The sequence below is a fragment of the Nilaparvata lugens genome, chromosome 3 (genome assembly GCF_014356525.2).
Source record: "Nilaparvata lugens isolate BPH chromosome 3, ASM1435652v1, whole genome shotgun sequence".
Lineage (NCBI taxonomy): Eukaryota > Metazoa > Arthropoda > Insecta > Hemiptera > Delphacidae > Nilaparvata > Nilaparvata lugens.
This window is the reverse complement of record NC_052506.1, coordinates 83,760,883-83,784,849: the sequence shown is the minus strand read 5'-3', so window position 1 is coordinate 83,784,849 and position 23,967 is coordinate 83,760,883. Positions and strand designations below refer to the sequence as shown.

General features: G+C 32.4%; 2 protein-coding genes across 8 annotated transcripts in view; one reads left to right on the top strand and one right to left on the bottom strand.

Moving 5' to 3' along the window:
* Nucleotides 1–11,452, top strand: part of LOC111054970 (liprin-beta-2) — a 192,933-nt gene extending 181,481 nt beyond the window's left edge. For 5 of the 7 annotated variants that reach the window (XM_039424868.1, XM_039424866.1, XM_039424867.1 and 2 more), the window contains 3 exons: nt 988–1,209; nt 3,837–3,896; nt 9,931–10,443. In XM_039424868.1, coding sequence (XP_039280802.1) covers nt 988–1,209; nt 3,837–3,896; nt 9,931–9,993 — 345 coding nt within the window. In that variant the 3' untranslated portion in view covers nt 9,994–10,443. Of the gene's footprint in view, nt 1–987; nt 1,210–3,836; nt 3,897–9,930 lie in introns of all 7 variants that reach the window. The other 2 variants (XM_039424869.1, XM_039424865.1) reach the window with 2 other exon arrangements.
* Nucleotides 11,453–18,841: 7,389 nt separating this feature from the next.
* LOC111052882 (probable RNA-binding protein 18) lies at nt 18,842–23,948 on the bottom strand. Its single transcript, XM_039424861.1, has 6 exons — nt 23,702–23,948; nt 23,293–23,393; nt 22,585–22,723; nt 21,970–22,044; nt 21,309–21,385; nt 18,842–19,779 (listed from the first exon to the last, which is right to left on the bottom strand). The coding sequence occupies exons 1-6, from the start codon at nt 23,702–23,704 to the stop codon at nt 19,503–19,505; spliced, it is 672 nt and encodes a 223-aa protein (XP_039280795.1). The 5' UTR covers nt 23,705–23,948; the 3' UTR covers nt 18,842–19,502.
* Between the last annotated feature and the right edge of the window lie 19 nt (nt 23,949–23,967).

The window sequence follows — 23,967 nt, the reverse complement described above, 5'->3', positions numbered from 1 at the left end:
ATTATTATTAGCCCCCCCCTATTAAAATTTCTGTTCAGAAACTATCCCCAATATTCACACAACATATTCCCAAAGTTTCATGCCGTTATGTCAAGTAGTTTTCAAGTCTACAGGGAACAATCAAACATGCAAACAAACACACAAACAGAAATTCATTTTTTTATAGATTTCAATTCGGCTCAAACAAAAGCCTCTCTAAATGAAGGATAAGGATTCAGTTCTGTTGTTTTACATTTTTTCAAATCACTTTCAAAAAGTTCATGTAGTACCTACTATGTGTTTGAGACACTTCTGGCGCTATCATAGTTTCACACCACTATTCTGTTCCACAGTCCTATCTCTTGCAGTCGTTAACTATATCTATAATAATTAAATAAATAAAGAGCTGGCTTATGCACATACGGGATAGGAAAATTATGTTTGACGCATCATCACGTCTGAACCACTGACTAATTAACTGAAATTTTACTTATAGATTCTTAATTAACCAAGGATGGTTATAGGCCTACTCTCAATTCTTCAAAATCTCATCACGTCAAGTTTTCATTTTGTCAAGTTTTAAAATAGACCCTTGCGAAGCACGGGTTCTTGCTAGTTACATTTTATAAAGTTGATAACTTTGACCATGCTGGACTTGGTCAAGATGAAGGAGAAGAAGAGGAAGAAGAATTTTCAATCTTCATGATAAAAACATTCAACGATATTCACACAACATATTCCCAAAACGTTTCATCTATACGTTTTGAAACCATTGGAAACATTCATACATTCATTTTCATCTATGTAGATGAAGTTTATCAGTTAATTTATTTTATTAATAAGTTGTGTTCAGCAGATAGCAAAGAAATCACAGTTTTTTACTATCTGTTGCAACATACGGTATTGGAAATTCACACGAATTTCTTCAATTTTGGAAGATAAATTTCTTCATTTTTTTAGTTTAAACTCATCAACTTTCTAATTTTATCAATGTTGTGTGTGTTGCAGGTAGCTAAGAAATCGCAGTTCACACTGAAGCGCAAAAAGTCGAAAGGCGAACTTGACTACGGCGAGCTGGTCTGTCCGCTGGATGGGTGTCGCGAGACGATGCAAGGTGATCTCCCCAACATGGCTGCCGCTCAAAACTCACCTCAAAATACTACCACTACCACTACCACTGCTAGCCTAACTAGTATCACTACTTCTGTGCCTTCTGTGGCAGCGGCGGCTGTAAGTCCTACTAACACTTAACATCCTGGTTGTTGTTGTTGTTGTCCTACTCTTTGGTGGGGTTCACGTTATAATGACAGTAGAGGAAGATAAGAGATTCTCTGTCTTCTATAATAGAGGATAGCTGATACTGATATATCTGATGTAGACCCAATATTAACTGTTCATTCTTGTTTAAAATTATCAATTATAAATTTTATTCGTCACGAAACTATATTATTCAATGATAAAATAACAAATTTAATAATTGAGAAAACACACGATCTGGCAACGTACCAGAGCTATAGTGAGGTCCACGTTATAATGGTCATGGAGAAAGATAGGTGAAAAACGTTTTTTTTTTGTGTAGTTGAGAAGTTGATATTGTGGTAATTATTCATATCGAATGAAAAAGACTAAGAAATTGTCAAGAAACCACTGATTTATTGATAATTAGAAAGACCGGTTTCGGTTATTACACCATTGTCGATCTCTGATAAACTAAAACTAAGTACAAGAGCAGCAGAATTTATACTAGTAGGCGAGTACTGCTATTGGTCGAGGGCATGAACGCCTGCCATTGGCCTAGCTAGACAGTCTCCTCCCACTCAACGGTGTGACAAAATGGCGGCTCAAGCAACAGAATCGCCATGATAATAAAATTTACTTTCAGTACAAAATAAGAACCAAGAAAACAATTGATTTTTCTTTCATGGTATTAGTTGAAAACCTAGATTTCTCCATTCCAATTCTCCAATGTTTGGGTACATTCTAGACTTTTAAGTCTAGACATAAAAAATTTAACGGTTTACAATATCATTATTCTAGAAAATACCTATATCTCCTTCAAATAATCATTTTTACCTTCACCTTACAAAGAGTCAATCATATTTTGCAATTATAGATTATCTTCAAGCCTCAAGCTTCTACATGATTAATGATATTAATATGATTCAATAACATGAAAAGTCTACTCCATATCAATCCATAGCCTTTAAATATAAGTGAATATTTTGAAGATTTATTTCATTTGGGGAGTCCAGTCTCACAAGGTGTTAAGCTATCTATGCGATAACTGAAACTTTAATTGTGTAGTAAGCATTTATTTGAGGTTTAAAAAATTAATTCATTTATTGTATAAAATACTATAGTCCTAATCATAATACAATTATGACATTGGAGGAAAAACTAGGCTGAGCCTGTACTATTTCTCTCCAAAAATTTTGATAAAATGTCAATGTTGTCTAAAAGATAAGGTTATGTAATCACACACTGCTTCGTTACTTGATTTTCGGTTCAGGAATGATGATTTAAAATTTTGACGGTTGATTTTATACTCTAAATGAATCACAGAATGTATCACAATAAATTAAAAACTTTAGAAATATTTCACTCATTTATAAAATTTTAATACAAAATCAAAAACCTTCTCACTATTTGTTATTCACAGGTTTATTTACAATATATTTTTATTCGAGTTCCTGGAATTTTCCAAAATTTATTGTAAAACTTAATTCATTAAGTAATATCAGTGTAAAAATCGAATTTTATTTTCAGGTTCAATAGGTGTTGAAACTTTGTAGTATGGTGAAATTTCTGTTGCATTTTCTCCAAATTCTATGATAGGTTAGCCACAATCCTTCCCCATTCATGATGATCATGCTTCTCCAGCTAATATATTTTATCTATCAATGACTATTGAATAAATAAATAAATATTGTGGTGGGAGCTATAATTATGGGATCTAATCGATATAACATAATATAAAATTGATCATTCTATGCACTTTTCAATACCTCAAAATTTTATCACATTTAATGTGATATCTAATAAAAGGGATGGATGGGCAGTGATAACTTATCATTTAACAATATTAAATTGCATTAATATAAAAATAATTTGTTATTAATTCGGTGATGGTATTAATTATGTCCTAATAAATTGCACTAAATTCAATATTTTTGATTTAAACTGTTCAATTGAAAGATCAGTTTGCATGACACTCGATTTTGAGTAATTTACATTGATCAAGTAACCTTAATTATGATAATTCTAAGGTTATAAAGTGAATATTATTTAATATTTCACTTTATAATAATAGGTATTTCCACATAATTATCCAAAACAAAAACGATTGGTTTGCTTAACTCTTTAATTCATATTAAAATAATGGAATTATTATTTTCTTCCGAATTGATTCCAGAGCATTGTTCTTAAAAGAAAAAACTTGAATTCAATCTGGAATTGTTACATTGAATGTCTATAAATTATGTATAAGGCCTATTTAAAACTAAAGGTTTTTTAAAGCTTTCTAAAAGTACTTTCTATACTTAGTTTTGATGGAAAATTGGTTTTATTTTGATAAAAATGATTCAGATAAGTTGTTGATGTATCAGACATTTATATCAAATATGCACAGATTGAAAGAATACCAAACAAACCTTTTTAGTTTCCGTTTGATTTTGATATCTATTTTTCCAACTTAAGAATATCGTTGATATGAAAGCAGCCTCCTTCTTGCCAGTCTCCTTCATATGAAAACATCGTCACAATTTACCAATTATTTCTTCATTTTGTCTCGAAAAACGCATTCTAAAACAGTACATTTTTTCTATTGGTTTCTTATTTTTTGTGACATTTTTTTACAGAGAGTACAAGTTCAAAATCCAGGGGGTGTCTCTCTTGAGCCTGTATCGTCTTCCATACAGGTGAGTCAGATCAAATTGAATAATAATAATAATTTGCATTCCTTATAATTATATATTCCTTATAATTTATACTGTTTTGAAAGAAAATTAACCTTCTGGCAGTCGCGCTGTTGTAAAAAGTACAACAGTGTTAGTTTTTTCGCTGCACAAAACTATTGAATGCGGTGGTGTCAGTGAATGAGTCACCTATGCATTCCAAAACTTTCTCCCCATCACTCCACTGAGTTGCAGTATCAACCGAGCAATGGTTCAGTCTTTAGGTGCCATTTATTCGCGACAGTGGTAGTATGATAGGGAAAGACTGTATACGGGGACTGTAAACGAAGCAATAACACAGAATTGATGGCTTTGCTTGGTGTACCTTATTGGGCTACGAAATGGTAATCATAAAATGTTTATAGGCGTAAAATGATCCAATAAGATGGGAATAGTAATTATACAATTAATTAATATGTTTTGACAGTAAACAGAGTACATAACACTTGGAAAATTGGATCTTGTAGAAATTACAACACGCGACTGGTCGTGTGATTGAGTAGGGGCGCGACTACCTGAAAGTTAATTTAATCTATGATACTCATTTTTCAGAAAGTTTTGTATCTTTTTCGCCTCTCATGTGAGAATTTCAATGTCATAGACATATACTTTCATTTTCAAGTAGGAGGTACTAAGTACTAATATAAATTGAATAAGTAAGCTTCATTTGATTTAAATAGGTTTATATTGGTATGAAGGCTACTTACTTGATATAATTATTTATTGTCTGCCTTGTCGATTAGTGCAAAACAGATTGGAATACAAATTGTCGATTTTTGCAAACGAATAAGGAAAGTAAAGCAAAGATTACGAGAGAAATAGAATGCATGCGCACATCTCCAATTTGAAGAAAGCAAGCGGTGGATTTTGTGTTGTGTATGGTTTGACTAGTATAGCTTCACATGACTAATCTGGAGAAAAATGTATTAATAATCTCTTTTTAGCCGAACTCAATTCTCAAATTATGTGTTAGGCCTATGTTGGATTTGGATTATGTCAAGTTCTTGATTTAAAAAATGTTTTACGTTTAGAGTTGTTTAATATTCTAGTTTTTTAGCATTGTATTTTATAATCTCAGAAATTCCATGTTTTAACATTTCTTAGGGTTGATTTCTTCAAAGTTGGTTCAAATTTTAAACTCTTTTAATCAATGTATAGCTGCATTAGCCCATGTGAGGAGCCTTCTTCATACTGATTGTATATTGTTATTGTTAACGAACAAAAATAAGTCAACTTCAATATATTATAATGTGTTTCAATTGAGTCAGCTAATATAGTTATTTGTGCAACTAGTGCGCAAAGTGACAGTTTGCTGCACCGAAAGAAACGTTTACGCCCGAGCCGTAGGCGAGGGCGGAATGGTTTCTTGAGTGCAGCAGAGGAACTTTGCGCACGTATTTCACATTAAGTTTTTCCTACAGTTACATTGAATATGAAATGGGTAATTATGGGTAAATTGCCTGGAATCCATCAAATAACTTAGTAGTGTTTGAATGGCAAGGCGGCGTGTGGTGTGTGCTGTGGTGGCACTGTGCTGTTGCTGTCCTCGATATAATATATAATAGTAATAATTTGCGCGTTGTGCTTCGTTGCACCTCTGCTCACTATAGCAGCCCAGTCACTGTTACCAACTTCATTCTGATTTTGCTGCACTGTTGCTCCATATAACCTACTAAGTATTTGCGTTGCCATGTTGCAAATCTGGAGTGCAGAAAAATTTTTCCCGCACTAGAGCGGAAAAGTGATTCTTTGCGTTCTGTAATCAGTGCAGCAATGGCCACTTTTCAACGTAACTGTAGGAAAAACTAATAATTTGAGTTCAACTTTTGGAGAAAGTGTCCCTTTATAGCATTACATCATCAATCACTAGAAGAATCTGCGATTTTCAACAAAATCGTGTCAATGTTCTCTATTTAACCGAACTCAGATAAATGTGTCAATGTTCTCTCTTTAGCCGAACTCGATTAAGGGTACAAACACACTGAAAGCGGAGCGTGGCGTGGCGTGGCGTTCTAGAGCGGAGCGTGGCTTGGCGTTCTAGAGCGGAGCGTGGCGTGGCGTTCTAGAGCGGAGCGTGGCGTAGCGTTCTAGAGCGGCGGAGCGTGGTGTGGCGTTCTAGTGCGGAGCGTGGCGTGGCGTTCTAGAGCGTAGCGTGGCGTGGCGTTCTAGAGCGGAGCATTGCGTGGCCAGAGCGTTCATGATACACACAGAAAGCGTCTGAGCGTCAAGCGTCAAGGGCCTAGAAAATGGCGTTGTCTAAGTTCGCACAGACATTACTTTGTGAGAATAATTACTTAAAGTATTGGATATTAGCTAAGGGTCAATGTGTTCAGCACGGGGGAAAAATATGAACCAAATTTCCCCCACAACATTTACTAGATGGTGAGAGAATTGATGAATTTTTAAAACTTCATAGAAATATGAATGAAATGGATTAGAATAGCCTTACTTTTGATTTCAAGGTGCAATAGATGAGTTTTCTTTTTTGAAAAATTGAATAATACACATTACAGGGGAATTTGGGCAAACATTAAATATACTAAAGTGAGGTCCACATTATAATGGCAGTGTACGATTGATAATACTGTTACTGTCCTTTTCTATCATACAACAAAACATATAGCACTATCTCTCTCTCGCTTTGCAATGTTGTCTATTTGCCAGAATATTTTATATTTACTTTTGACAGTGACTGTACAAAACTGAACAAACCATATTCTCAGCCGCCATTTTTTCTCTTCATTCTATCAAAATACTTGAGTAGACAAGTCGTATAATTGATTTAAAATGTATTTTTGAAACAATGAAATAATATGTTTTGACAGTAAACAGAGTACATAACACTTGGAAAATTGGATCTTGTAGAAATTACAACACGCGACTGGTCGTGTGATTGAGTAGGGGCGCGACTACCTGAAAGTTAATTTAATCTATGATACTCATTTTTCAGAAAGTTTTGTATCTTTTTCGCCTCTCATGTGAGAATTTCAATGTCATAGACATATACTTTCATTTTCAAGTAGGAGGTACTAAGTACTAATATAAATTGAATAAGTAAGCTTCATTTGATTTAAATAGGTTTATATTGGTATGAAGGCTACTTACTTGATATAATTATGTATTGTCTGCCTTGTCGATTAGTGCAAAACAGATTGGAATACAAATTGTCGATTTTTGCAAACGAATAAGGAAAGTAAAGCAAAGATTACGAGAGAAATAGAATGCATGCGCACATCTCCAATTTGAAGAAAGCAAGCGGTGGATTTTGTGTTGTGTATGGTTTGACTAGTATAGCTTCACATGACTAATCTGGAGAAAAATGTATTAATAATCTCTTTTTAGCCGAACTCAATTCTCAAATTATGTGTTAGGCCTATGTTGGATTTGGATTATGTCAAGTTCTTGATTTAAAAAATGTTTTACGTTTAGAGTTGTTTAATATTCTAGTCTTTTAGCATTGTATTTTATTATCTTAGCAATTTCATGTTTTAACATTTCTTAGGGTTGATTTCTTCAAAGTTGGTTCAACTCTAAACCCTTTTAATCAATGTATGGGCATTAGCCCATGTGAGGAGGCGCCTTCTTCATACTGATTGTATATTGTTATTGTTAACGAACAAAAATAAGTCAACTTCAATATATTATAATGTGTTTCAATTTAGTTAGCTAATGGTTTAAACTAATAATTTGAGTTCAACTTTTGAAGAAAGTGTCCCTTTATAGCATTACATCATCAATCACTAGAAGAATCTGCGTTTTTCAACAAATGTGTCAATGTTCTCTATTTAACCGAACTCAGATAAATGTGTAAATGTTCTCTCTTTAGCCGAACTCGATTAAGGGTACAAACACACTGAAAGCGGAGCGTGGCGTGGCGTTCTAGAGCGGAGCGTGGCGTGGCGTTCTAGAGCGGAGCGTGGCGTGGCGTTCTAGAGCGGAGCGTGGCGTGGTTAGAGTGTTCATAATACTCACAGGAAGCGTCTGAGCGTCAAGCGTCAAGGGCCTAGAAAATGAAGTTGTCTAAGTTCGAACGGACATTACTTTGTGAGAATAATTACTTAAAATATTGGATATTAGCTAAGACTCAGTGTGTTCAGCACGGGGAAAAAATATGAAACAAATTTCCCCCACAACATTTACTAGATGGTGAGAGAATTGATGAATTTTTAAAACTTCATAGAAATATGAATGAAATGAATTAGAATAGCCTTACTTTTGATTTCAAGATGCAATAGATGAGTTTTCTTTTTTGAAAAATTGAATAATACACATCACAAGGGAATTTGGGCAAACATTGAATATACTAGTGTACGAGATGGTGGGGAAATGTAGTAGAACAAGTGCATTATTATGTACAAGAGTAGACCACTAGTATGTAAATTAGTAGGGCACTCGAACTCTGACGCTCCAAAGAACAAACCAGGTTGTTCCAAAGTTTGATGCCACGCTCCACTCCGCTCTGCAAGTAGACGCTTCCAGTGTGTTGCAGTTCATTACTTAATTACTTAATATGATATTGTTCACGACGCTCTTTAACGCCACGCTCCTCTCCGCTTTCAGAGTGTTTGTACCCTAAATGTTTCAATTTTCTCTCTTTAGCTGAACTCAGATAAATGTGTGAATGTCCTCTTGTTAGTCGAACACAGATAAATGTGTCAATGTTCTCTCTTTAGTCAAACTCGAATAAATGTGTCAATGTTCTCTCTTTAGCCAATCTCAAATAAATGTGTCAATTTTCTCTCTTTAGCCAAACTCGAATAAATGTGTCAATGTTCTCTCTTTAGCCAATCTCGAATAAATGTGTCAATGTTCTCTCTTTAGCCAAACTCGAATAAATGTGTCGATGGGCCCGTTCTGTGTACATGGAATGTGGTAAATTGTCCGATTCACAATTTACCACGTGAAAAGTTCCGCGTCCCATGGGAAAAATTAGACAGATTCTGTACCAGAAACCAGTTCCAAGTTCCTGCCCCACAGTCGAAGCCTGGTAAATTGTCCGGCCTGGTACAGTTCCAACTATCTGAGCTGTCATTGGTCGATTGAATTGTAGTCTGCTTACTTCTCTGCGCATGCGCTGATAGTTTGTTTACCATAGAATTCATAACCAACAAAATTATGTTTGATAATCATTCGTTAAATTAATTCTTCTCTATAGAAAATTTTAGAGTAATGGAATGAAAGAAATGCACACTTTTCTAGATGGTAAGTTTGTAAAACAGCCTTTAAAATTCACGCAGCTATAGTGGGGTCCACGTTATAATGGCAGTGTAGGAAGATAGGAGAAAAGGGTTGCCAGATCTCAGCCTTGCTACCCAATCAGCTGATACTGGTATATCTGATCAATTAAACTGTTCATTATTGTTGAAAATAGTTAATAATATTTTATTTGTCAAGAAAATATTTTTTTTAATGTAATTATAAGTTTTCATGAATGAGATTGAATATTTTGTCAATTAGTTGAATTTCTACATTGTTGATAAACGATGTGGCAACATCGCAAAGCGTGAAAGAGATAGCGCCATCTGCTTTGTTAAATGATAGACAAGGATAGCAACACCATTGCGAATCACACACTGCCATTATAACGTGGACCTCACTATAGTAAACGACACATTTTGGTGTAAATAAACTTTATAAGTGCGCGCCAAAAGCTTGAACCAACGATTTTGAAATGGCTTTCCATGGAAACATTTTGCACTAGTCACGTGATAGAACAATTAACGATTGGAACTGGAACAATTTACTGTACACAGAACGTACACAATGTTCTCTCTTTAGCCGAACTCAGATAAATGTGTCAATGTTCTCTCTTTAGCCAAACTCAAATAAATGTGTCAATGTTCTCTCTTTAGTCGAACTCGATTAAATGTGTCAATGTTCTCTTTAGCCGAACTCAGATAAATGTGTCAATGTTCTCTCTTTAGTCGAACTCAGATAAATGTGTCAATGTTCTCTCTTTAGTCATACTCAGATAAATGTGTGAATATCCTCTTTTTAGTCGAACTCGTTGACTGGAAGCCAGTCTGCACTGTCAATCACAGATCGCAGCAGCAACGTCTGATGTTTGGCCTTGGGGGGGCGTCTGGGCCAGCCCCCAACTAACTACCAAATACTGCGACACAAGTCCACTGCCAGGGCGACGGTCATCTACCAGTACTCCAGACATAGTTTAGGCTCTTTCTAGAACGGTGGTGAGGACCCATTCAACTAAACACATATTCACGCGCTAATATCTAGTGTTACACAAGTAGACACTAGGATAATCATCAACTAATAATTTTAGTTAATTACAATCACAAGATTTACTAATTGAATCCAGTAAAACTAATAATCATGAACTTATTGATTGTAAACTATTACAATCATTCTAAAATAAGAATTTGTTATTTACAGATGGAAATTACTGAGATATTGCAATTATTCAAATGCTAATGAATCAATTATCATTATTAAACGAAAATCCAAATTAATTGCTGTAATTCACCCCGAAGACTTCTGCTACTGCAAATATTGACAACATGGTAAACAGCTAGATGGAATTTCGATGAGCGCTACTATTCAAACATTATTTGTCAGCCCGGGAATCGAACCCAGTACCTCCCAATTGCCGGGACTATTTTTGAATAGTAGCGCTCATCGAAATTCCATCTAGCTGTTTACCCTGTTGTCAATATTTGCAGTAGAAGAAGTCTTCGGGGTGAATTACAGCATTTAATTTGGATTTTCGTTTAATAATATTAATTTGTTATTTGTTAATTTTAATGAAATGTAAATTAATATACTACTGTGATCTACAATCGTTTTCTTACTGATGAATAGTTTGAAGCAATGGTCACAATCATAAACTATGAACTAAATTTATAAGTTTTTCTTGTAGATTTGTAAATTTGAAGAAACTCATATTTATTGATTTTTAGGTAAATTATTACCATTGAAAAAATTTACTACTTGGATCTAAAATTGCCATCTATCGATTGTGTCCGGTCATGATTACAATCATAATCTATGAACTCTCATTATAAGATATTCTTATAGATTTGTAGTTCTATAAGATAATCTACTTGGATAACATATGCAATCATTAAGTAATTGATGGGTTGAACGATACAAACATATACTGGATTGAAAACTAATGAGTTATTTCCAGTAATGGCTACAATCATAATCCATCTACAAACATGCAAATTTTTCGTAGATATACCTGCTAATATGAAGATTTTTATCGTGGGCCTAGAATGAATTTGCTTGATATGTTTTGTATACGATTATAATCATACATGATTCTGGTGGATCTACAACCATTAAGGCTGTAAGCATTACAATAGTGCTAGCACAACAATCATCTGTTAACCTTCCAATATGTACAGATGTAATAAAAAGATCCTTAGGTAATAAAAATCCTTTAAGGCTGTGCAAAGGCTAAAAATAAACCTTCTACACGCGATATTTTTCAAAGTTTTTCGATTTGTATATCATCAAGCTATCAAAATGAAAAAGTTTTCTCAGGAAAATATTTTTTTCTGATCATTACTTTTTGAGATATGAGCGCCTAAAGTTTACATTTTTGGGACAGAACATTTCGAACTCGGTAAGAGATAAATCCATGAGATTTGGAGGATAGATTCTTCATGGTATTGTTGATCTAGAAAAACAAAAATTTCCAGAAAATATCAATTTTTAAAATACGTAGTTATTCAATTTACTAAAAATAACCAAAAATAACTTTTAGTTGTTATTTTTGGTAAATTAAACAACTTTTTTAAAATTGACATTTTCAGAAAATTTATGTTTTAATAGATCAAAAATACCATGAAGAATCCATCCTCTAAATCTCATGGATTTATCTCTTACCGAATTTGAAATGTTCTGTCCCAAAAATTCAAACTTCAGTCGCTCATATCTCAGAAAGTAATGATCAGAAAAAAAATTGTTTTCCTGAGAAAACTTCTTCATTTTGATAGCTTGATGATATACAAATCGAAAAACTTTGAAAAATATGTCGAGTAAAAAGTTTATTTTTAGTCTTTGCACAGCCTTAATGATTTTTGTTTCAGGTGATTCATAATCTATAATTATAAAATATTTTCGTAGATATGTGGATCTTCTCTGAAATCTTTTCCTTGAACCTATGAGTCACAGTGAGACTTATAAACTGTTACATAAAATGAGCAAGATATCTGTCATAAAGTATAACATGATCTAGTATTTAGATCTTGACTCGTCATACCAATGAACTTTCATAGAAGATCATTTTAATTATGATATTATTATGTTAGTATCTGAATTATAAAAATTATTTGAATCAATTAAGAGTGCATCGTGAGATTATAATTTGGTAATTTCTTTAAACTAAAATAATAAATTTATCATGTATGATCTGATTTTCAGACCTATTAGAATGAACCTATGAATGGTTTCATAGAAGTATCCAAATCATTTGGATCTGAAATATTAAAGTGTTTATTTAATACTTCAGAATCTAAGCTGGACTGTTTTATAATTCTTCAGGACTGTTTCTGAATCTAATTGAAATTACAATCATCTACTTACAATTTGATGACCATTAAGATTTACTTTGATTTTCATCGCCTGGAGAATTTTTCCGATGTTTGAGACTAGCAATCTTGAACTGAACATAATATCTTAAGTTACGTACAGATATACGCGCCGCGAACATGAACAATTCACTTTTAATCAGCTGACTATATCTGTATTTTTACAGAAACGGTAAGATACAGATATAAAAAGCTTGGCATCAGCTGATTAAAAGTAAATTGCTCATGTTCGCGGCGCGTATATCTGTGCGCACCTTTATATGCTATCCACCATAGATCTACGAATATAAAATTTATGAATTGCTTCATAAAACTCTCACAATAACAATCATGATCAACGACCATAAGTCACGGTCATAAATTAATTATTTTATGAAACTCATGAATATATTGTTGGATTTATAATCATGAACTAAAGAATATTTTGCTATAGGTGTAGACAATAATAAATACTAAGCTCAAATCGTCAGTGTAACAATGTATATAATACAGTAATATAACTTTATATACACCCTCAACTGTTAACCTTGTATGTAGATTTTATATTTATAACTCAGTATCTAGAATGGTATAGGGGCTACTTAAGAATCGGATAAACGTCAATCAAGGTTTAATCTTTGATCATGAACTATCATTGAAGATAACTTGATTGGCCTTGGACAACCGGTTTTGAAAGTATTTGGATAAATAATTATCTACAAATGATAACTTTGTAAGTGGCCTACATGTTATTGTCTTAATCTGTATTTATTTACATTTATATATCCAGGTTGCATACATGTTACCTTTCATTGTAAATGAAGCCTTAAACCTTGTGATTGTTATAAATATGTGCCCCAGGTTACTGAACATTATGTTTGAACAATTGTCATTAACAAAAGTTTCATGACAATAATAAATATATTAGAGGATTGTGATGGTTAAATGTTGCTGCTAGTATTTTGCATATTATTGAATTTCTAGATTTCTAGAGCTTCACAACAGTACATACGATACTAGGAAAGTCAGGAACGGACATTACTAAATCATAGTAATTTATGTCTAATACTATTATGTTGACTTCTTTATATTGTATCATATATTGCGTGTAACTTTATACAGGGTAGATGATTGTTGTGAAAAAAATTATCAATATCTAGTTGAATGAAATTTCTATGCATCTTGAATTATTGTCAGATTTATTTTTATTCTAGAAACTAGTTGGGATATGGTTTTTGAGTGCCGGTTGCACAAAAGCCGGTTAAATTTTAACCGTGATTAATTCCACGAGAACCAATCAGAGAAGACGTCTTTTCAAAAATGCCTACTCTGATTGGTTCTCGTGGAATTAATCACGGTTAAAATTTAACCGGCTGTTGTGCAACCAGGCCTAATTATAATAAATTTATGTCTTATGTGTGAATTTAAATTTATTAATGTGATAAAATTTATCCACATTATCTTTCAGTTCATTGGACTGATGAATATTAAAAATATCTCGTTTTTGAACATTAAATGTTTAAATGAGTATTTAAAGTTAATTGAGGAATCTTAATAATGTACCTATATCGATATTCTAATTTTGATTTTAAAATTGAAACAATTCGCGGAGGATTCACAGCTCAATAAAATGGCATATGAACTTATGATTTATACTATTTTCACAATCAATTTTAATTCATGACCATGAAGAAATACTTGATAATCTTTCTAACATTATAGGTAAGACTATTACATAGATTTGTGTTTTCTTAATTTTCAATTATCTCTTGGAAACCAAAAACGTAATAAATGAAAAATGCCAGTTTTCTTGGTTGCCATATTTTAACTATTAACGTTTGATTAAAGAATTAAGCTAAAAATCAAAATTAAGTTATAGTGCAGCTACTCTTCTCAACAATGACAAAAATTTACGTGACTGATTGTCAACGATTTGATATATTGTTATTAAAAACTCATGTGCAGGGATTAATGATACAGTGAAGAAATAATTAAAAATTATGATTGAAATATTTTTTAAATCAATTTCATCACAACAAAATGAAATTTGGCAACTCATTTAAATTTTTTTGAAGTATCTAGTTGACAATAATCTAATTATCTATTGTAAGATTCGCTTTAATCTGTTATCATTCATTGTTTGGGTAGCAATCAATGCTCAGAAAGCATTGATATATATATTTTTGATCTGACAGTTTAAGGTTAATTTTACCATAGATCTAGCACCCAAACTAAAACTATAATATTCAAGTGACCAAATCTTTTTTACATAAACATATTTCTGCTAGAGCTTGTGAAAGCTCTGACGAATTACGAAAGTATTAAATAATATGTAATGTATGTGCCTTGTATTATTTATTCTGTTATGTTTGAGGATTCTTATTGGAATCGGTTGATTAAATGTAATATTTCAATTAAACAATAACAGTTAGTTAAAGGCATTCTGTTATTGGTTCTCGTGTTATTGATCACGGTTAAAATTTAACCGGCCTTTGTGCAACCGGCACTTAGACTAACAGAACACTAAAATTACTGTACAGCTTTCATGTAAACAAATTGATTTTTTGTGCAATTCTTGTACAATTATATTATGTTATATTGTTCTTATTCATCAGTTACTACTACTTATGTCATAATAAATTAGGCCTACCTAATTTAAAACTAGTTGAAGGTTTTTGTTTTTCTGTGATTGATTCCCACATAAGCTCAAGGCTTGTGCGTGAGTAATGAGAAGGATGATAATGAGATAAACCCTAAAACTTCAGGTGGGTTTTGTACCAACATTAATAATTAATGAATGATTTATAATTTTTGACGAGAGAAATTGAGCAACTAGACATTAACAATAACGTAGAATTAGTTGAGCTAAGTGCCAAATCGATTAGATTTTAACGAATTAATTTTCTGAATTGATAATTCTAGTATTAATATTCTTAAAGTGTATTTTACTGTTACATGTGAAATGAAATCCTTCAAACACTTGCTATAACTGTATCCTAATGTTGACCTTTCGTTTCTTTGTCTATGCATTCTAATAAAATTTTATCTTTGGAGTAAATGCGTTTTCTTGTCTCTATTCAGGTTGTTCAAAATCTACAAAATGCGATTGGATTAACTCTACTAAGTCAGCATTGTTATCATTTATAAGGAATACTGACAGTTTAAAGTAAATTCGGAAAAAAATGTCACGTTTTTCGGAAAAAATGTCACGTTTTTCTGAAAAAATGTCATGTCAACCTGAATTTTAGTTTTGTTATGCATGTGTATTTGTTTTCCTTGTATATTATATTGAGAATAAAAATCAGTTCAATCTATTTGTTTTAGTGGTTATGGTTGAAGTTTTTTGGTTTTGTGGTTGTATGTTTGGAGTGTAACACTCCAAAGAACAAGGACTTTCCAAGGAATCTATAATAAATACTGAACATGTATTCTTGATTCTTTGTACTGTACTAATGTCCGGTTGCAGAGTCGTTACATAAAATCAAACATAGCTATGTGAGACATAGTTTAAAATCACTGACATAAATGGTTGGTCGTTGCACAGTCGTTTGTCGAAGCCCATTCAGCTATATCTCGAATTAGCATCACACATAAGTCACACTGCAGCTCTATTCACTTTTTTCCGTACATGCTTCTATCCAACCAATGTCTTGGCATCGGGCAAAGTTTCACATCACTGTGAACAGACCTAAAATACCTCACATAAAATTACTGAAAAACTCTTGGATTTTGGCGAGATTTCTCACCATATTTAGCGATTTGGAGGTTACAGACAACTTGAAAAAAAATAAGGAGGAAAATAATTTACTTATATACAGATGGTTTTTCGTAAACATCTTTCAAAAAACGCTACCACAACCTCTCAGATGCAGTTGGCGGGAGTAGATATTGGATTTTACAGCACGACTTCGGGCTCATAACTTAAATGACCGTTTTTAGCTATTGGAGACATAAATAAGCCCTTTCTGACGACTGTGCAACGAAATCATGTGTCTAATTGGGCGTTTTTAGTTTTATGGGAGCTATAGTTTACTTTGACATCTGTTCAACGGAAAGTGAATTTATGGCTTCATAAATAAGTTAAATGCCTGTTTTTAACTTTATGTGACGACTCTGCAACCGGGCATAAGTTATATTGAATTAAAAGCTTCTATATTCAAGATATTAGTACAATAATGGGTCGATTGAATAAAAACTAGAATCTAGTGACTAGCAACTAGTCATTGGTTCTAGCTATATAAGTAAGATTATACAACTGACTCGAATCCTAGCATTTTCTTCGAAATTACAAGTAGACATTACAATTAATAGATTTTATTCAATTGACCTATTTATTACTAGACCCCTATTGTATTAGGACAAGTCCCACTTGTTGAGTTCAGGGCCTAAACTATACAGCTGTACCTGTGAACTGTGATGAGATTTTGGAGAAAAAATGGAAACCTTTTAATTTTGGAAAAATCTAGATTTATTATCACATTTTGAAATAATTACACAATTCCTAATTCGTAGATAATTTAAATCTTATATCTAAGGTTGAACAAATTGTTAATACCAAAACTTGACTATTTGTATGGTAAATACTGAGTCGAATATGACAGAATTCACTTAATATTAAATCGTTGACAAAAATGTGATGAAAGAAGTGTCATGGATCAATAGAATGATTTATTCAAATAACATGTATGTTGTATGAAGTAATATACTGTAGTAATAATGAAAAATGTAGTTATGATTTACAGTAGTATGGTTTTAGCATACTGAAAACAAAATGATATCTCTCACTTTCTAATTATTGCTGCTTTCATATTCTTTAGGTACTTTTTTGTTATTATTTGAAATGAATTTACATTGAACAAAACAGTGAAAATGATAAATTTGAGCAATAATCGTTCATAAATTTACAGTAATGTCAAATTGTACAATTATTCAGGTAATCGTAGTATAATTAGTTAAAATTACAAACATTCTTAAGCTGATGGCTTAGGAGTAAAATATATTCGTGATTTTTCACAAGGATTTCAGTTTTCTCTGCTATCAATATTAGTATTCCATTCCAAACATAGCTCAAACATTTTGCAATTATCATGGATATTTGTTTTTCCAACTAAAAGATCTTTACTAACAATCAAAATTCAAAATTACAAAACAATTAAATTACATTTAAAAAAATTACAATTTTTTAGACATTTGGTTTTTCAACTAAAAAATCTTTACTAACAATCTTTCAAAAATTGATAATTTAATTTAAAAAGCTTTGAAACAACTGTTAATTCACTCTATCTCAACCTTCCAATTGGATTTGAAATTGTATTAAGTTTTAAAAATTTAGTCATGCTTCTATCATTTTTTTTAGTATTACTACTACATACTTTTACACACTTTAGGGTTAAGTGTAAGAGAGGGCCGACTGCGCCCTAACTTCGCCCTCCTAGGTCAAAAATAAAGGCAGTCATTCTATTCTACTTTCTCATGTATCATGGCATTCTACTATTTTCCATTTATATTTGAAGGAACTATATGCTGTATTAATAGTACAATCACACTCAACAAATTTGGTTTAGAATAATTGTGTCTACTTATTGAACATTCATCATTTTACTATAAATATTTTTACTATATGTATTCAAGAAGAGCACTTTTTTACTAGTTTTCATGAGGCTCCTCCAATCTTTCAATACTCTATATTCGTTACTATTTGCTGTAAATTATTATTCCTCTTATTATTGACGATTTTACTCATAATGTTATATATGCCTTCTCATAGTTTTTAAAGAGACAGCAAAACTTTTCACAAATGTTACTGTAGAAGACCATTCACAATGTACCTAAAGCAGGCCATTAACTATCCGACTAGTGGTCCAACTAGTAGGACTACAAGTCGGATCGTTTCACCACACTAGCTCAGGGTTGTCCTCCAAATTCAGTCTGGTTGTTAGAAAACAAAAGCTAGTCTGATGTTGGACCTTCCTGTCGGATCTCTACAAGAGATGATCCAACACGTTTAACATCCGATCCACATCCAACAACCCTATTCAAGGTCCGACATTCGATTCAATATTGAATGTTGAACCACAAGTTTGAAAACAAATCGGATAGTGAATCGATTGCTTTGAAAATTCTCCTTCTTTAAATCGTTTATGATGGAGAAGAATCATCAACTCACATTCGCAAGCTTGAAAGCTTAAAAATAGAACATTTTTCAATAAATGAAAACATATATCCATAGAGAAACAATAGCATAAGTAGATATCCCATGGTATAGGGCGTTTATGTAGCAACTTTTACTGTTATCTCAAGCTGATAGTCCACGTAGTTCTTTCCCGTGAAGCTTTATGACGCTGGTAGTCTCTCATATTGTGCCGTTCATACACTCTTACTCGGTCGAAACAGTAAAAATCTACAACAATCGACAGTAATCGGCTTGAGATAACAGTAAAAGTTGCGACATAAACGCCCTATACCATGGGATGATATCTACTTACGCTATTGTTTCTCTACGATATATCTCAATGGGAGTTGAAATGGTTGCAGATAGTAAACTTATTCAATACCAATGTTCAATACTCTAAATATTAAGTACACTTTGCAATAATATAGAATTCTAAATGCAGATTAAGTCAATATTATTGTGTAGAGCTATATAGACTAAATCCTTATGGATGTCAATTGAGAAGCTGAAGTTAAAATACTTATTTGAACTATATTTTCAACTATTATATCAACTACAAAACTGTAACCAGTCACAAACTAGAATATAATGTGTCAGCTATATTTACTATATAAGGCTTTAAATTTCGATTTCTAGTTGGGCCTGAATCTAATATTAATTAATATTATTAATATAGCAATTTTCAGAGGAATGCAACCGCGTTGCTCAAACCCCACTCAAATGTTAATCTCGGTTAAAATGAGTGATCGTTGATAAATATCCAATCGGAGGTCAAACTCTGATCGGCGCTTATGTAACCGGCCGTCATTTTCTACAAATTAAATAAATTAAGGTATTTGGCACATAATAATTAACATTGCCCACTCACAGTGGAGAATATTTCTTCTTTATAAAGTTTTTCGAACGATCAACAGGCATGCGGCTATTGCTTCTTGAAACTGAACTCGAGTAGTGGTTACTTCTTGGAACTGAACTCGAGTTGTGGTTACTTCTTGGAGCTGAACTCAAGTTGTGGTTGTTTCTTGAAATGAAGCTCGAGTTGTTTGGAACCGATGTTGAAGGGCCGGTCAACTCGAATTCATTCGGTGTGTGCTCCATGGTTTTCAGCTTAGCTTCGATGGCTTGTATTGTTGTACTACGACTGCAAATAAAAAACACAAAATCAATTTACTATAACATCTTCAAATTTTAGTTCACAGAATAAGTAGCCTGTACAAATACACATTATATTACGAAATTAGTAGGCCTATACAGTATACAAATTTACATTAGAATAAATAATTATTAATGCACATTCACTTTTTAATACGAGATAAGTTCACAAATTTAAAATACCTTGTTGGTTATCCATCTTGTTTTCACTATTATTATAACTATTATATTTAAATATAACTTTAAAGTGAAAAAACACTCACATTGTTTGGTGTGGCGACGACCGTTTCGTGCTGGTATTGCACATTCTCAAGCCAAACAGAAGCAGTCGGGTTTCTGTTTGGCTTGAGAATGTGCAATACCAGCACGAAACGGTCGTCGCCACACCAAACAATGTGAGTGTTTTTTTCACTTTAAAGTTATATTTAAATATAATATTTATAATTTAAAATAGTTTACAAAATACTGTAAGCATTTTTTTGTAAAATGCTTCAAATACTGACGGGTGAATTGATGAAATCTACAGTGAGAGTCCCTCTGAGCATTTGTGTTATTCGTAAGCAAAGATAAGTAACAATCAGCTGCTGGTAAGAATTAGCCAATTGGAGTACATTCTTGGTGTCCTGACAAAACATGTCGGCCGACATTTGATAAGTGTAAAACGGCCAATATCAATATTCTCAAGAGTTTCACTTTTTGTATAGTTGAGAAGTTGATATTGTGACTAAGGAATTGTCAAAAACCACAGATTTATTGATACTTAGAAAGGACCAGTTTCGGTTATTACACCATTGTCAATCTCTGATAAAACTAAATACAAGAGCAGCAGAATTTATACTAGTAGGCGAGTACTGCTATTGGTCAACAAAAATTTTGCCACACCGTTCAGTGGGAGGAGACTGTCTAGTTGGGCCAATGGCAGGCGTTTATGTCCATGACCAATAGCAGTACTCGCCTACTAGTATAAATTCTGCTGCTCTTGTATTTAGTTTTAGTTCATCAGACATTGACAATGGTGTAATAACCGAAACCGGTCCTTTCTAAGTATCAATAAATCTGTGGTTTTTGACAATTTCTTAGCCTTTTTCATTCAATTCTCCAGAGTTATTTTACTGATTGTTAATGGTTATAACCAAAACTACTATATTCGAAACATCAAATGAATACTTAACACTTTCTAATAGTTTATTTAATTTATATGAAATGCCTTGAATTATTAATTCATTGAATTTATATTCAATGAATTAAGGTAACTTATTGAATAATTCTGAAATAATCAAATTTGATCATTTTAATTTTTAAAAGATGTTAACAAGCTTGATAACATTGAAGCATTCATTAGAACAAAATAAGATATTATTGTTGCAATCAAAGTATTACAATTCACAAGTGCTTCAATTCACATTGACAATGTTTGAATTCTGAACTGTTTTATTTCTTTGATTTACTTACAGTAGCTTTACTAACATTAGTACAATTATTGATTTGATTTTTTATTTTGGAAAACGTTCTTACTACCTTATTTTCTTCTCACTGCTCTTTGCTCCCGTGAGTGCAGATATCTGTAGCAGTTCTGTGGTTTTCTTACAGTCTTCCTGAAAAAGTACAATCGAAAACGTCCATTATGTACTTGCTACAAACAAAAAAGACATAGTTTAGAAGACGCAGAATCTTAATAATTCCAATAGTCAATTTTTAAATTAAATAATTGATTCCTGTTAGGGCGATTTATTCTATCAAATTTAATAGAGACATTAAGCTTTACCAGTATTATTTGCCAAATTTTAAAATGTAAACAAATTGACAGAATAGTATAAATTAATGGCAAGCTAGAAAACCCCCTAAGGTTTCCCATAGAATATTATTTGCTGGAAATTATACGCACATAATGCCCATGTTTCGTTACCGTACCTTACTAATATATTTGTGGACAACTAATTAGTATTTAGTAGTCATTGGCTGCATAATTATTTTTTATGACAAGTTTTCATTCGTTTTTCCCCTCTTGAGGAGAACTCCCCTCTTGTGATTGGATAGATGAGAGTCATTGAATGAGAAGGAAGATGACGTCGATAATCATACATAAATGAAGATAAAGTTATATGTGTGTTCCAAACCGCACTGATATTATTAATTATTCCATCAGAACTTGATTGTAGGTACAATTTGGTTGTCTAACCTTGGTCATGTTGTGAGCCCATCTCACTGCGACGTGTTTGGTTCCAAGCCTCTTCCCATCCAGATAGTTTTTCACCTGCAAATCAAACACCATCTCAGATTAATTCTTTTTTAACATTCTTTGTATCTTGAAATAGTTTTATTTTTCTACAAAATCATAATATACTCCACCTTGTAGAGAATATTTTCATCAGATCATCTGCAAAAATATATCAGAAGCACATTTTCATTAAAATTCTCGGGAGGAAACCATGGGGAATGTGTCACATGTCCTCAAATTAGCTCTCCAGGAACTCATCGAGGGGTAAGCAGTTAGTAATGGAAAGTGAAAAGAGTACCTAGTTATAATTAGTACTGTATTAATTTTTTTCAACTTCAGTTATTTGTGAGTAATTCAGTGATCGATTTATTGGTATATTAAGCACTTATCCCAAGTAAATAAATTCAAATTCAAAATGTTTTTATTGACGTGAACAAATACATTTTATTGACAAAGTCTGTCAATACACCTGCAAAATCTGTTTAAAAGACCTAAAAACAATTTGTATCATGTAATTTTATTTTGTTTCATTTGCAAATATAGTTTATTTATGATAAAATAGAGTTAATTTCTTACCTGTTCGGCAATGTCGCGACTCTCGTAGGTGACGAAGGCATAACCACGTGATTGGCCGCTGAGGGGCCCCGACCGATGGAACAGCATGTCAAACTTCTCAATTGCACCGTATTTTTGCAGCAGTTTCAGTAGGTAGTACCGGTAAACAAAATACAAACATATATTTACTAATTGCTTAACGCTACAACAATATTAAACAGATTGACTTTTTACGTCGAATTATTTATTGAAATAGGTAGAAACTAGGTTTGGTCTATGATTGAAAAACTTGAAATTGTAGCACAGGCTTTGGAAAAGCGTAAACTAGTAGACCTATTGATTGTCAGGCTTTTCAAAACTTACATATTTTTACAACATACATAATTGTATAGGTAATTAAATATTGAAGAAAAAGTTATTACCACTGTTTGAATATCAATTCTATCTTGTGGTAACAAAGTTACTTTAAGTGTTTTATTTCTCCATTAGTATGAATGTCTACATAAATATGCTATTTCCACCATTCAAACTTCTTTCTTTTTGAATTAATAAACATGAATGTAGAATAAATAACATCTTGATATTAAATTAGATGAAATGAAATAAGAATACTAGATATCTAATAATAGAAAGAGTAGCTTTTCGTTTTGTAACCAACAAAACAGTTCAATTTTAAACATTTCTATGATAAATTATATTTAAGAATAAAAAGTCGTAGGTGATACTCACTCAGTAATCCTATTGTCCAGATTTCCTATCCATAATCTTTGGTCACCATCCTTCACCTCTTCAATGGGCTCTGGAGGAACCTCGACAGTCTTGGTCAAAGGCTAAAAATCACAGAAAAATATAAAATATTGGAACTATCTTGGTATAGGTCTACAGAAACTTCTTACTATCCAATTATTTATGTGTAGAAATAGTGTTCAAACTATAAATATTAGAATATCATTCTGATTGTAGCCTACTTATTTGGAGGTTATCTTATTAACCTACTTTATATCCATAAACCCTTTCACTACAATTAAACAAATCTATTTCAAACTTTTTTCTAATATCCTGAAACTTAACCATTACAGTACGTAAAATTCTCTACTACAGACAACAATAAGCTATAAATAAATAAAAAGAAACTCACCATATTAAAAATCGATGGAATTACTGGACAGAGTTGACAGCTAAGTTACTGTGTGATAAATTCTCACAGAAGTTTTATTAATTTTATGCTGATTTTGAATAATTATAATCAAATGTCAACTCATAATTGTTTACCAAGTTTATCAGATTTAAAAGATCGTTAAAAAAATTATTGAACTTCAAAATATTCTTCGAAAAAGCTTGAACGGAATCCTTCCTTGATCCCAAGTTCAAACTTCAAAGGAAGCAGGCAGTGGCCCAGTGGCT